Source organism: Acanthaster planci, linkage group LG06 (genome assembly GCF_054643075.1).
Source record: "Acanthaster planci isolate LZ-2023a linkage group LG06, COTS_SCS, whole genome shotgun sequence".
Taxonomy (NCBI): domain Eukaryota; kingdom Metazoa; phylum Echinodermata; class Asteroidea; order Valvatida; family Acanthasteridae; genus Acanthaster; species Acanthaster planci.
The window spans coordinates 8,799,445-8,814,900 of record NC_141782.1 but is presented as its reverse complement, the minus strand read 5'-3'; the positions used below and the strand labels follow the sequence as shown (position 1 = coordinate 8,814,900).

The following is a 15,456-nucleotide window of genomic DNA, read 5'->3' as shown; positions in this document are numbered from 1 at the left end:
CTGAAAATCGCAGTTCCCAGTTCAAGAAAAAGGAGTATTTTCACTGAGTTTTCTTAACTGCACGAAAAGAAACGAATGTCCACAGTAGGTATGTCAGGTATGTAGGGATATGTGTGTATAGAAAAATCATCATTCAGAAACAATGCCAGTGAGAGAATTTGTACAGGTCCTGGCTGACAAAGTATGCCATGTTTTTTAATACAAAAGCGAACCCTCATTCTGCCAAATAAAACTACCATACATGTAATTATTCCACTTGATAAGTTAGACAAAGCTTTCAAAATTTTTGTTTTAATCTCAGTTTGTCAATCAGAAAATAAAGAAAATCTCTCCAAGAAGAGGAAAATGGATGATGCCTTTCCATTGTTCTCGATGCTCTCCACACTGGTTCAGGTTGCTTTCCTAGAACTGTAGTGTCTTCCTAGAATTACACAATGGGTTTTTAGAAATCCTCATGGTAGTTAGATATAGTTGTAACATGTGTACTCTTATCTTACCAGTGACCTTAGCCTTGGGTGGAACTTCATTTCCCTCCCTTCCCTTTTTTTCTTTGGAATGATTTTACCATCATTTGCAATGGCAAAACCTGATCCAACTATGGGATGACAAGTCTGCTATCAAAATCTCTTTCATTGACGGGCTCTATTGGCTCAAGCTGTTTTCCAGATGCATGTGTTGCTGTCTGCCAGTCAGCCCTCCATGGCAGCTGGTGTTTGTGCCTTGAATGATAAAGATCAGTCAATGAGACTTATATTGCCACACATAAATTCTTCTGGCGGGGGTATCCGTGGTTGACATTGACACTCCCCTGTGCCACTACAGTGAAACAGATTGTAGTGGTTTTGACTTCGTATTTAGGACAAACCATTGGGAGCTTGGGGCTTTAAAATCAACTGGCTTGGTGTCTGGGGGGGCCACTTAATAGAAATTCAGCCTGCTCATTTTTGTTGGTGCTGTGCTTATCCTTAAAAAAAAATTATTCCCATTTATGGAATCCGATTTTCTCAGCAGTGCTGTGATAGTCCACAGCCCAGATATCATTAAAGTAACGAGCAAGATGAGTGTGACTAAACAATATTAACATCAAACCTTTAATCAATCAATCAACTACAATATTTATTTCCATATTGCATTCATTTATAACAGGATTACATGTATATTATAATTACATGTAATACATAGATAAGTCACGTTATTAATAATTATAGCACAATGTTTAAACTTAACCTAAATAAATAAGTAAATGATGCCAACACGAAGGAAAATAGTGAAGCAATGCTTTTGTACCTTTCCCTTGGACAAGACAAGACTCAAGACAAGTAATGGATTTATGGACAGGACAGTAGCGGTGAGACCCGATAGCTTATACATGTAGAACGGTTACATTTCAATCTCAGAATAAGGTGTAAGCATTATTCTCTTCAGCTTTTTTGGAAAAGGAAACCACAGTATTACACTCTTTAAATTTAACATCAAGTTCATTCCAATATCTAACACCACAATGAAATGGACCGTTTCTGAAAAATGATGTTCCGTTTTGTGTCACAGAAAGATCGCTTCTTAATGAACTACGTGTCCCGTGAGAATGAACAGAGGCTGTAAGTGAACATAGATCATCAAACACCTGTGGGAGCATGTTGTGAACATATTTAAACATAAATACGCCCAGGTGGAGATGATAAAAATCACGCAGTTTCTAGATATTTAGCCTACATGTACCTTGTTGACTGTATGCACATAGCCTGTGCATACATGTGTCCTTATATTGTCCACCAGTCCCTCGAGGCCAGTCCGGTTGTGGCCTGTCAGAGAAGACTCAGTGTAGTGAATGCTGGCTTAGCTCAATGTAGCATATATTTCACAGAGTAAGGTAACGATTAATGGGTCACAAGCATCTCTTCAACATAGGGTGAGGGCATACCCAGCTACGCGTCATATGAAAGATTGAGCCAAGTAATTACATGTAATTGACCCTAGAATGAATAGGTTGGTTGGGTGTTGGTTCGTAAATTTGCTGGTATGAATGCACCATGAAATTGAATGTGGGAAGGACTACACCCTGTGTACCCCTAGTCCCTATAACCAGTTCAAAGAAGCTTGGTGGGAAAGACAGTACATGTACATGTATGTATCCTTCCCTTTGCACAGGAAACAGTCTAGTTGATGTGCCTCCCTGCTGGTGGTGGATTGTTGTGCAGGATTCACTGTGAATTAGTAAGGTATGGAGTTGACCGTCACTGATACTGAACTTAGTGCGTGTAGGTTGTCGAAGAATTAGTGGAAATCTGAGTGAGACATGTAGGCCAAGATTTTTGGGGGGAGGTGGGGCTGGTCCAAATACCATCATTCCCTGGAGCCTACTATTTGCGAAAATCTGATATCATCGCATGCTTATGTAGGTCTGATTTGACTCAGAGTGCTGGTAGCAGGAGTGGGGGGAGGGGCTGTCCCCCTTTTTATTTGAGATAATGCCCCCCACGCGCGCACACACACACACTTTTGGCAGGTCCTCTAATGACTGGTGCACAATGGTCTCACAAATGTTCCCCTCCCCTCCACTTTGAAAATAATTCTGCTGCCACGGACTCAAAGCAGTTGCACTTGACCTTGTAAATCGTAATGCCATCTCGGTTTAAAATTCAGAAATTACACCACGGATGTTGACTGGTCAGTAGCTTGCTGCTGACCCCGTGTGTTCTTTAGCACAGAATGCCTCCACAAAACTGTAAAGTTCAGTACATAATAGACAGAAGAGTTAAAGTGGTATAATTCATTGCCGGTTCATTTGCATGTACATTGTATGCGAGCTCTTTCATGGACTGTTGGATCAAGGATGGTTAGGTGGCTGGTAATATTCAACTGTTTCTTCTAACAGCACTGTGCACCATGTGAAAATGAGGTTTATGATGGTGTCTCGTGCTGTGATTCAGTATCCATTAATAAGTGTGTCCGAACTTTTGCCCTTGTTCCCGTTAGTTATCAGCCAAACTTTTGAACTCAAAGTAGGCCTTACTTTATCCTGCTGGCTAGTGTCCCAGGCTCAAAGAAACTTATTGCAGGGCAGAATGGTCCCCTGCAGCTTTACTTACTCCAAATGCAGAAACAAAAAATGGGTTATTTGCTCAGCATTTATGCCTGTCCAAATTTCTCCTGCCCTTTTTATGCACCCCCGTCAGGCACTCATGAGGGCAAAGATATTAGATTTGTTGAATACAATTTGGCACGAGGGACTCATTACCTGTGTTTCTGGCCAGCAGTGTAAAGTTCTCACAGAGAGGGAAAACGTCAAAGCTTGATACATCAAATTGATTTTCAACACTGGAGTTAACAGAATGTGTGTCAAGGTTACATGTGTGTACAATGTCACCGACTCTCTTTTTTCTGTGGGCTTTTTGGAGGGCTGGGTTTGTTCTGTTTTTTGGTTTTTTTTAACATGTGAACCCATTATGACTTGGTTGACTGATGCCGTGTACCCATTGGGATACACATGTACTGCTTGGGAAATTGTATTGATCCCTTATTATGACACACAGACTTGGCTCAACCTAGCGGTATGACGTACAAGTGTATACAAGGCGTAGATGTGTTTTACTGGATTCCAGGCTCAGTCTTTCTTTGTATGGCAAAATTTCATGACAGGTAATATTTCTTCTTGTCCTCTGTTCTGCATTCAATTTAACACCCAGTTCAAGCAGAGCCTACTTTTACTAGAAATTTTCTGCGCGTAAATAAGTGCAACATTGAGATTCAGTGCCTTGGATAACATCATAGTTCTGCTCATGAATATGCAAATATGCATTAGCGTAAAACTAAAAAAGCATCAAGATATGGGTTAAAATTGAAAAACAAAAATTTAAAATACGGTTAATTGAAACTCAAGATGCAATTTCAAGGGTTTTTAAGTAAAATTTATAAAACATTTCTATTTCCTGATTCCTTTAAGTGTCACACGCAGTATACTTGCAGGGTTTTACTTTGTCATTTCATCAACAACTTTTTCCCAATTAAAATTTTGGATTATGCAGCATTCACATAAGTAGAAAACTGTTGTATGCAGTTGTGCAGTTCAAATGTAAATACATGTACATTCCTTCAATGGAGTTATTTCTCAACACTACACAAAACTGACTATCCAAGATGCATGTCTCGAGCCTTATATGAATGTACATGTATATCTAGCGAGCACGTAGCTCAGTGGATGTTTATATTCCAATCACACTTGTGTCAGACTCCTTGCCCCAGATAGAGTCATTATATGAACATCATGGAAAAAGCTGTACTAGGTTTGGTAATGGATACCGTTAGAGTTCGTGAACTACAAGGATATATGCTGTCCTTCGGCAATTATACCAATAAAGGGGAACAAGTTTAATGTGTTTTGCAGTGGTCAGAAACACACATGTTTTTCAAACCCCAGGAATCCGTAGAACTAATCCTAAGATCCCCTTTGAAAAAAAGAAGTTGGGAGAACTTGAGAGGGAAGGGGACAAATGCCAACAGGTGTTTACGCAGAGCGTTGGTGTTATTTTGGTAGGATCTACGGGAACAGTGTGCTCTGGGCTGCCCTGGTTATGGCCTGGGCTCCTCTGGCCATCTGTTTAGGATTTGACAGATACCCGGGGCCCATTACAGGGCAGTTCTTTCTGGTACTAGTACTCTGATAATGACCATGGCATCTGTGATTGTTGTTTCTTTGTGTTTGATTGAAGAGGCTTGAGACAACACCTTTGTGCTTGCATTGATGCAATCTGTTTCAATCAGCATTGTCTCTGACTCTCTGCACTATAATGAGTTGGATGTGAAGGAGTACAGTTTTGCAGAGGGTCAGGTTTAGGGTCAGGCATGAACATTCCGAAGAGAAGGGCATGGAGGAGAAGTGCCCCCTCCCCCCCAAAAAAATTGAACAAATAAAAAACAAAACAACTTGGCACAAACAAAATGGAAGGGATTGGAATCACCAATTTGCTCAAAAATGCCTAAAAAATAACCCCTTTTGCTGTTAATAGTTCATCGGTTTTTGTTGATGAGTGCTTTGCCCCCCAGAAAAAGTGCTTTGCCCCTGTGGAAAACCCTGGTGATACCCGTAGCATCAGGGTGTAGTTTTTCTTCCCACATCACTCTTATCCTGTGATAACCTCATCGGCTCTGTAGGCCTATTTCAAGAGACGCCTATCAAAGAATAACATAGTCAAGACCACACTCCACACCCATCTATCAGAATCTTGATACCTTTGTGGGTTAAATGTTTAGATCAATATAAAATCTGTCCTCTGATTGAACTCAGCATCAGGTAAATACTTTGTGTCAGTTTTCAGAGATGGTTGTCTGGCATCGTGTTGGCGTCATGAGAAAACATCTCATCATCTTGTGGCATTATGAGAGGCTAGGTAAACTGACCGATGCTTGAACTTCATTGTCTTGAACTTCTTGTCCGCTGCCATGTGCAGAGCATGTACATGTAGGTGTGCACATATTCAGATCGCATGCTAGGGAGCGTGCATATGTAATGGGCTAGACTCACAAAATTTCTTGTTGCTGGCTTAAGCGTACCTTCTCATTCATGCACTACTGCCACTAGGGAGCAACACTCGATGCATCGGCAGGTGGTCTGTAGTGTCTCAAAAGACAAAATAAAACAACTGTTGTTACAGGCACTGTACATGTAGTTGTCTTCATTACACGTTTTTGAACAGGAGGTAGTTTTTGGCAAATGGGTTATTTTGGAGACGAAGTTCTTTCCACACATATCAATCTCAAATATTCTAACAAAAGAAAGTCCCTCAACCTGAGGTGATCAGGGCATGTTTGTTTACAGTGTTATTCTGTGTACATAACTGTGACCGTGGTACATGTAGTTGATTCAGGTATGGTGATGTGCGGGTTCGAACTGCACTGGTACCAAGGCTGTAACTGCATTGAAGATGCAGTTTCATTTGTTAGGAAATTCGGGACCATGTTGTCCCCTCAACTTTTTGGGTCCCTCGATGTAGCACCCATGTTTCAACAGGTGCGTTGTTCCGACAACCTCAGTACACGTACCAGTGTGTGGGTTCTTGAACAGCTTGGGCAAAACCACAATCGCTTCTCTCTGCCCAGGGGTACCTGGAAGACTGCTCAAATTGCATTGATCTTTTCATCAAACGGGGCAATGATCATGATCAAGCCTTTTTTTTTATAGTTCCGTGATGTCGCATTATGTAAAGCATATAATTGTCACACTGAACAAAGAACAGTTGCAGTGGGTACCGTTCTGCAGGACGAAGAGAAGCAACCACACACCGTAAGTGTGTAAGCTTATGTTTGGGTTGAAACAAATACATGTAAGTCAGTGCCATGTCCTGCTGCAGATGTGTAGCCACAGTTCCATTTTTCATGCGAATACCTACAAAGCTGTCATGTCAGAGGCAGGTAAGCTACTTATGTGTGGTCACACCAGCTTCTAAAACCTCACCCACAGAGGGTCAACCCCTTGACATAATTTGTTTATAGTTCACTGAACTTCACTCTCCTACAACACCTCAATAAATCCCCCAATCATCTGATTGGTAGGTTGTCGATCATGTGTCATCGACTGATACTGAAATTGTACAACTAAAATATATGTATGAGTTACAATGTTGGACTGTGGGTGTGAGTGGTAGGCACCGTCAGCTGATTCCACGGCCAAAGAGCTTGAACACAAAGGGAAGTTTTCAGGTTTTGTGTATTCACAAATAAAAAAATTAGAGAATAACTTTCATGAGGTGATAGATTGAATGTTCCATCTCACTAGGTTGCACCTCATGGAAGGAAACTTTTAACCTGTCACTTCATGGACTTATTCTTACAGTTGCATTCCTAAACATTCATTGTTTGTATACCATAGCATGGAAAACTTGCAGGTTGGAGTTTTTCCTGTTTTATCTCAGACTATATCCAGCCAGATGTCTGCGCTAATTCTTCTTTAACCCTAACTTCCTGGGGTGTATGTCAAATCTCATTAAAATTGCATGATTGGGGATTGTTAGGTTTAATTTGATTCCTAGCAGGACATGCAACTAGACTGTACGTGCTGTTTGAGCTGAGTCTAGTTACGCGCTGCTGTATCCTAGGTGGTACATTTGGTCACATTATTTTATGACATAGGTTGTCATTTGACAAGTAAAGCGTCGTTTGGAGCAAACATCCGAACTCAGTAGGCATAAGGGGCTTGAAGCGATAAACCACAATGAAGGTTGCTGTTTTGCTCATATTTTATTATAGTATTAATGATAATGTAAGAGTGGAAGCTGTAGTTGAATGTAAGTTCAAGGTGATCTGAGAGCACTTTATGCTTATCAGCGTACTTTGTTACCTACCCAAGTAAAATGAATCACAAGTCTCCCCGGAGCAACTTTTGAGTGTAAGGCCTTCAGGAGAATCTTGCACCATGTAAAAAAAGTTGGAACCCTCAACATTTAAGTTATGCACCTCGAGCTGATCCAAGAGAGGGCGCTATCTCCTCAGCAACGGAGGCTCTTTTGATACTAACTGTGAATCACTGGTTCACGAATGACTAAGAAATGCAAGCGTTGCAGTCGCATTGCTAACAACAAAGTAAGCACTCCCAACCAACGTGGCTCCATTCCATGAATGAGTGGGTTCATTTGCTCGAGGTGGACACTCATCAGGCAGGCATGACAGCAAATGAAGAGGAACCATAGTTCATAGAATCAGATTGTCAGAATTTTTAGCTGTACAGATATTGGGGAAGTTTCCTCTCACAAATATGTTGAAAACTAGAGATACCAGAGAGAAAGCCTTGTGCACAGAAGAAAACCAGTAAAGGTTCACTCTGCGGACATGTAGCATAGACCAGAATTTGAACCTGAACCACAGTAGTGAGAGTGCTTCAGGCTTTAGCCACCTGTGCCACTCAGCACCACTCTGTAATCATGTAAGCGTTTGAAGATTTTAAAGTATTTCAGCAGTAAATGCACGCTTACTCGGTAAACAGGGTTTTTCGTCTGGCTTTTTCTCCCTGATATGCAGGACATCATCTTAAGCTGTTGTCTCAGTTTCCTCTATTTTGTTGCCTCCTGCATGATTGCCTCAGCTAGTGCTGCCTATAACCGGACATTTATAGTCGCTGATTGGACTGCCAGAAACAAGCTCATAGCTGGAGTGGTGAGTAGTTGTTTTGTTGTGATAGGAAGTAAGGGGAGAGCCCTCTCCTCTGATTGTCACCTGTCCTTTCAATTTGAGGTACACTTTCCTGCCATCAGATGCCATCAAAGCTTCCCCACGATGGCACCAATTTTGTCCCCCAAACTTAAAAAGTGTAGGAATAACCTCGCCATTGTAACCTGTCTCCAGGGTTTGTGAAGTTTGTCTGTTCGTAGAATAAACCATTACACACAGCAAACTCTCGATAACTCGACCTCCAGAGGTTTGGATAAAAAATTTGAGTTAATCCAGATTTTGAGCTGATGGAAGTTCCCAAGTGTTGCCCACACATACACACACAGTGCACAAGTAACCCTACTTGCCCCATTGGAGATGTTATAAGCAATTATTTTCTTATGTCCAAGAATAAATTTCTTCTAAAAATCATCACTTAGCTGACATTTTATGTTTTTGTTCCATAAAATGTTCTATTCAATTAATGAATAAAACATAAACCACGCATCCAAACTGTGTACTTTTTTATGACAATTCTTTCGTTTGGTGCTCACTGCGGCGTGCTCACTTGGCCAGGGCCGGCCGGGCCAGCCAGGGGTTTTCCTGTTTGGCCAAATAATCGTTCCTTTTTAATCGCTTGAGGGTGCACCATTTTGCATTTCAAACATTCATACTTAAAAATATATATATGTATTTGTGTGTTTTTGTTTGTCTTTTCATTCCCTTATCCTTCCTTTTTAATAAAATTCGAGTGAAATTTGGCTACACAAAACAGCATTTCCAGCATAGCGCCAGGAAGGCATGTCAGTCTCAGCATTGGGCAGGCGGCAGCAGCCAGGCTTTAGTCACAGCATGCACAAAGCTTCCTTCAGTGTGGTCACATGTCCACCGTAAAGAATAAACGATTGGACAGCACGCGTGTGGGCTACATGTACATTTGGGCCGCGATGGCAATCAGGCTCGCTTGAAAGCCAGGATTTGTTTAGGTTGTAGTTGCGACGAGTCGATTATATGGCATTCATTGTCAGTTATTTGGCAGCAGTCATTTTGGAGTTAAGCAAATATAGTGTGGGTATTTCAAGTTACGGAGGTATTTTTGTACATAAAAGCCTTTTCTTTTAGCAGGAATGAAGAATGTTTCAAGATACGTGGAGTTTCAAGTTAACCGACTTTAAGTTACCCGGAATTTACTGTATATACTTTGTGTAAAAGTATGCATCTAGAAACATGTTGTGTTTTACAAGCTTATTCTTTTCAAACGTAAAAACTACTTTAATGTATCAATGTAATAAAGTGTAATGTACCCCTGTAATTCTTGGTCCTTCCCTCCCCTCCCCAGGTCCTGGGCTATACATGCTCCCTCCTCTATGCCGTCCATGTCCTGGGCATCCATATTCGCTTCAAGAGGAGGGTCCAGTTTCGTCACCAGCTCCTGCAAGTGGACTCTGGCTCTATTGACTCCATACAGCCGGAGGTGTAGCTGCAGCCACAGCAGCCATGTGCAATGATAGTTTACTTGCCATTACAGAAAATCGTCTTCAGTGGAAATTTTTGTTCTCAATGTTTGACGGAAATAAGGGTTAACTTTTTGGTGGGTATTCGGCTCTGGGTACTCTTAGGTATTTTTCAAGCCTGTTGCTGGGTTTTAGCTAGTGCATTAGAACATGAAAGACAAAGGAGTTTATTGTCTTAGAACTACAATTTAAGTTTGAAAGATTTTGATCTTTTGAAGATTCAAGTATCCTAGAATGTATCTTTATTGTGTGCAATAGACCACTGAAATATATATCATGGCAGTGGTGTATCTAAGGGGAGAGGCATGGGGGCACTATTTTAACCTATACTGTACCCATTGCCCCCCCCTCCAAAATATGAGGGTCCCCCATAGTGCCCCCTGCAATATTTACCCCCGGTTACACCACTGTATCATGGTCACACTTATTGTAATACAGTTCCTCTGTGAATAATTACCTCCAGGTGTCTTCAACTGTCTTTGTATTGGACAACTAAATTCTATTCTGAGTTTTCTGTGAAAGATTCCACTGGGGACTTAATGTCGTTTGGATGTTGAAACAATTGTTGAAACAAATGCCGAGTGCCTAAGAGGCAGATTTTGCTCGTCAAGCAATTTCTGCTGATGGTGTAACCTGGAATGACACAGTGTAAGGGCGCAAAACTTAACTGCTAGGCACAAATCAGCCATGAGCTACTTCAGAGCAGTATATCCATACCAGGATATTGATCAGCGACCTGAAAGAAACTTGACAAATTTTTGTTCCCAACTCCAATGCCTTGACTTGGGCTCAATTTCTCTGATATTCTTCGCAGCGACATCATATGCTGGGCAAAAAAACAAAACCACAAAAAAAATTTGCCAACCAATTGGCTTGTTTTCTCATGGCTTGTTCACAGCCAAGTATGCTTACTGCATGACTTTGCTAAGTAGCATGTCTTCTGCCCTGCAGCTTTGTGAAATGGGTCCCTGTCTGGCATGGCAAACTAAAAAAAAAAAGGGCCACATCATACAAATATTGGGAGATCTTTGTCGGGAAAACTACCTTGGCTGTTTTCCCAGTGACGTAGCCACTGTATGTACATGTACATATAGCTGCTTGTGGTGGCTGCCATGTCTGGCATGGCACATAATTGCAGATGCTTCACAGATTCTGTCTGCAGTCTGTAGGCCTGCCTCGGGGAATGCTAACAAACTTTAGGCTGCTTTAAAATTCTAGGGAGTGAATCCTGGCAAGTCAGACCACTCGTTAGAATTCCAAGATTTAACAACGGGCCTGGGAGTGTTAAGATTATTTCAGATTTACCTCGAAATCTGAATGTTGAAATGAAAAGAATAAAGGAATTAACATGCGAAATGCTTTTTGAGTTGCTGGATGTCAAAATGGTGATCCTGCCAGCAAACGGTAAAGGGCCTTTAATGATGGCACGCAATTTTGGCTGGTCTTTTGCCACAGACCTAGCTGCATCATTGACAGATTTGACCAATTTTACATGATGTAATCAAGTCGCCTTCTCACCATAACCTCAGTGTTGCTGCACAACGAAATCAACTTTTATGTTCAGTTTCATTTGGGTTGAAACAGTAAAAAGGTGGTAGCAGTGTGGTTGAGCTTTTAGATTGTTTTTTAGATTTAGAGTTGCAAAGGAATCGTTTTATACAAAAAGACAATTTGCTATTTCTGAGTGGCCATAGGCATTGCCGTCCACTCCAAGAAAGTCATCAGGGAAGTTGCCAAGTTTCTTTGGTGTTGCATTTTCACTCATGTCAAAAGCTCTCAAACTTTTTGAGTTGACTGATCAGGATTCCGGACTGATAAGGATCATTAATGATTGGTGGAGTTCTTGTTTAAATGTACTGTGCTCTTTTACGAAGTAAATAAAAAAGGCAAGTGCTTTATTTATTTAGTTAATTATTTGTTTGTTTTGGTAAAACTCCCATTTGAAATATTTTGGTATCTCAAAATGAAGTATCTTGTGAAGTACCAAGTTTTGAGAACATTCCAAAATTGTACAGTATTAATATTTGAGAACTAATGTATATAGACGCACTTGTGCACAAGTAAAGAAAATAAATGTGTCTTTTTGTGTTATAGTTCTTCAGTTTTCCCAATTGCATTAGCCCCAGTAAAAAGATCATTGCCCTTGTTGGTTTGGCAGGTGTTTTTATTTTACCATTAATTTCCCATCCTCGAGGGCTGTAAAACAATGAATTTGTTGTCCGGCCCGGTGTTTAATGAAGTTTTTCTTATGCCTGCCTATCCTAATATTTCACTTAGAGAGGTTAGGTTTTAAAGGTGGACAGAAAGGTTAACAGAAGAACCAGTTTCCTCTGTGGGAGTGGTTTATGATTCCTACATGGGAAATTCATCATGTGCAATATCTTAAAAGGTGCATCATGGATGGTTATTGCAGTTTAACACTTATGATTAAGAAAAGATAGCATGTAGGAATAAATTTCAGCCTTGGGCTTCATGCCCTTTAACCCTTTTTCAAAAGAAAGAAAACAGTTTCAGTATTCCCTGGATCAGCATTTGTGAAATCTTTCAAGATCAGATCCTCAGCTAAATGTGAGCCCTCATATAGCAGGATTTTTTGGTTACTGTTCAACTGAATTTCTTTTTCCTCTTGGCAAAAATGTAGCCTCTCACAATTGGAAGAGAAAAAAAAGGCTGGACTGATAAAAACCATTCAGCTGCCCATGCATAAGGTGTTATCTGAAAAACAATTTATATGTACGACTTGGGCATCTTGAGATCCAAATTATTACCCAGGAGGCCCCAAATTGCGGGCCTATAGGGGGCGGCTACATTCAGAAATGTACATTCCATTGTTTATCTAGTTTTATTTTTGTACATTTTTGTATCTTAAGTCATTTTTTATCTAGTCTTTTTCTTGTATTTGTTGACATTTTTATGGAGACCCTCTCGACAGTGATTGAGTTCGCTTTTCCGCTATCCGTCAGGGGCGTCAGCAAATATTGTTCCCATATGTTGATATGTATCAGGTTTTATATTTTGTGTTGGTTTTTGTACCCTGAGAAATAATAAATGAAATGAAATCTGTAACTAGTGGGGGGGAGGGGGGCATGCATGCAGGGACTTGATTGCCAGGCCCCTCTCTCATTCAGAAACTGGCCCCAGTAGTAATGAGTGCTCATCATTTGGCATGAGACACTCTGCAAGATTACAACTCTGTTGGCCTTGTCTGGTTCCATTGTTCTGATTTATCTGTCTCATGGCATTTTGTTTAGTCTTGTTTGAAGTTGTCATGGTCTTTATCTGGTCTTTTCCTTCTTCCAGAATCTTTGTATGTTTTCTTTGGTGGTGGTGGGGGGTTGACTGATTTTGCACTCTTTAACAAGTGTTGGCAACTCTAATTTCATTGTCGAGCCCTGAGGTTGTATTTTTATATCCCCGATTCTCCTTTTATCTCCATATTCTGATTTCTCTATCTGTTTCATAGCTACTCTTTGTGTGCCATTCTTTGGGGTGTTTTGTTGTCATGCTCTCGTCCCCATCCTTCTGCATTCAACCTGTTGTTTCTGATTTTCCTTTTTGGAGGTAAAGCAGCCTGCTTTACCACTAGACACCACTGATGGAATGGGGGAGGGGACAACAGGTGCCACAGCCTGGCCCCAAAGGAGCAAATTATTCTGTTGCTTGAAAATGAGAAGAATAGTGTTTTGAGGGGACCATTTCAATTCCGTTCCCTCCAAAAGCATGTAAAAGACTCCAAAGTTTAGCTTCACCCCTCACGGGCCCTAAAAAACTGACAAAATTTACCAAATCTTTTGGGTCCCTGGAACGGTTTTTGCCCTTTTGAAAAAAAAAAAAATTAGTTTCAGGCACGCCAGACGCTCAAAAGTCGCTGCTTTAAAACTGTCTGACCCCATATGCAGGTCTGTGTATAGCTGAAACCTTATAGCATTTGGATGGACAATAAAATGAAGTTAGCAACAGGGAAATAAGGATAGTGACCTGGAGGGTTTGGCACATGTATGTGTAATGCTGACCTGTTTCAGTGCAAGAGTACACTCATCTGTTTTGACTTGCCCAGGTTTTTTTTTTTTTTAATGTAAAGATCTATCCTGACAGTGAGGCCCACTTTCTGGTGAACTACTGCCAACAAGAACGTGTTGGCTTATCAATTGACTGGACTTTTAGTTTTTAGTATCTGCACTGATAAGGGAAGCCAGAGGTACAGAAAGTCAGCAATCTCACCGTTCATCGGTAGTTAAATGATAGCTGTGGCATATATCATTCAGCAAATGCACACTGTATGGACAGGAACTTTTGTCCTGGCATAATAGTAACTTAACACCCTGTATATAATTTGGGCATGCTGCTATTGTCTGTTTAGTCCAACATGTTGCTGTTTAACACTTAAGTGTATAATGAATAACTTTTTGTACCTCATTTGCCATCTTATTTTATTATTGCAATAACAAAGTGAAATTGCACAGTCAGGTTTTTGTGTCAGTCAAGCTGTATTTTATGCCATGAAGATTTAACTTAAGTGGAAATGCACACACCTACACTTGAAGTTTTGACACAGTAACTTTTGGATTTCCCCTTTGTCCCTTGCCTTTGTGACATCCAGCGTATTGCATCATTCTACACTTCATGTACATGTATATCGTTGCATGCATTGCAGCTTCAATTTACTTACTCTTTGTCTTGTACCTAATGTGTGCTCTGTGCATGGCTATTCAGGCCCGGAAAAGCTGCATCCTAATGATCCTGGCTACAGCCGCCAAGAATGTAGGCACCCCGGTGAGCCATCACCATGAACACATGCATGTACATGTGTACTCCAATCAGCTGTAGCTGAGTGATTTGAATCGAGCACTTGGAGCCAATCAGTGAGTGTAAATCCCCAACCCTGGGGGGGCCCACAGATTTTCAAAGTAAAGGTGTACAAAGCCTGACCTGCTGTGGTGGGCAGCAGGGCCCTTGTCGGCTGGAGGAATACTTGTCTCTAGTGTAGTTTTCAGCACCAGAGGGCACCACCATGGTCAAAGTGGAGTGTAGTACAGAGGCTTTGGGGAAACCAAAGCCAACTGCAAAAATGTTAGTAGTTTGTGAAACAGAATTCCTGTACAAGTAATCAACTGATTGGCGCCACCAGTAGCATACTGTCACAGCTGTTAGCAGCATTTCCACACGTATTTGCATTCAAGTACCAGCTGAAAGGCAACAAATGTTAAGAATGATGATTACTGCAGTTGGTTTTTATTGGTAACTTTTCCAAACTATACCAAATTTTTACAACTGTAACTTTTTTCCCCTTTAATTGTATCAATTTTTTTTATTTGGCCCAAACATCCATCAGATCAGTAAAAAAAAATGTTTTCCTAGTTAATTGTGCATTACAGCTTACATTAACTTTTAGACATTACTTATGCTGAGACCAGGCTTTGAGCGTATACAGATGGGAACTGGATCTTGGATCCCAAACAATTGGGTCATTCTATAAATTTGGGGTCCAAAAGTGTAATTTTTGTGACACTGTTACATTTGACGTGGAAATATCAGAGGAATTGATTTCAAAATATTTGTTTGGCAGGTAATTTGCATTAATTCATCACTCTTGGAAATCAGAAAATTTCTTCTGAACTTACAAAATCATATATCAGATGTGACAGGGACATAAAAAAAATTAGACCCCTAATTTTTGTGAATCTTCGATAACCATCCTGCTTCATACTCCATGTACATTTTTGACACTTAACAATTGGACATCTCAGATTCTGAAATGTTCAAGGGGAAGGGGATCAGTCAACAGACATGCCCAAGTTGCACA

General features: G+C 40.7%; 1 protein-coding gene across 1 annotated transcript in view; it reads left to right on the top strand.

Moving 5' to 3' along the window:
- Positions 1-14,119, top strand: part of LOC110975618 (uncharacterized) — an 81,997-nt gene extending 67,878 nt beyond the window's left edge. The window contains exons 3-4 of the mRNA XM_022228224.2: positions 8,011-8,145; positions 9,479-14,119. Coding sequence (XP_022083916.1) covers positions 8,011-8,145; positions 9,479-9,619 — 276 coding nt within the window. The 3' untranslated portion in view covers positions 9,620-14,119. The remainder of the gene's footprint in view (positions 1-8,010; positions 8,146-9,478) is intronic.
- The last annotated feature ends 1,337 nt before the right edge of the window (positions 14,120-15,456 follow it).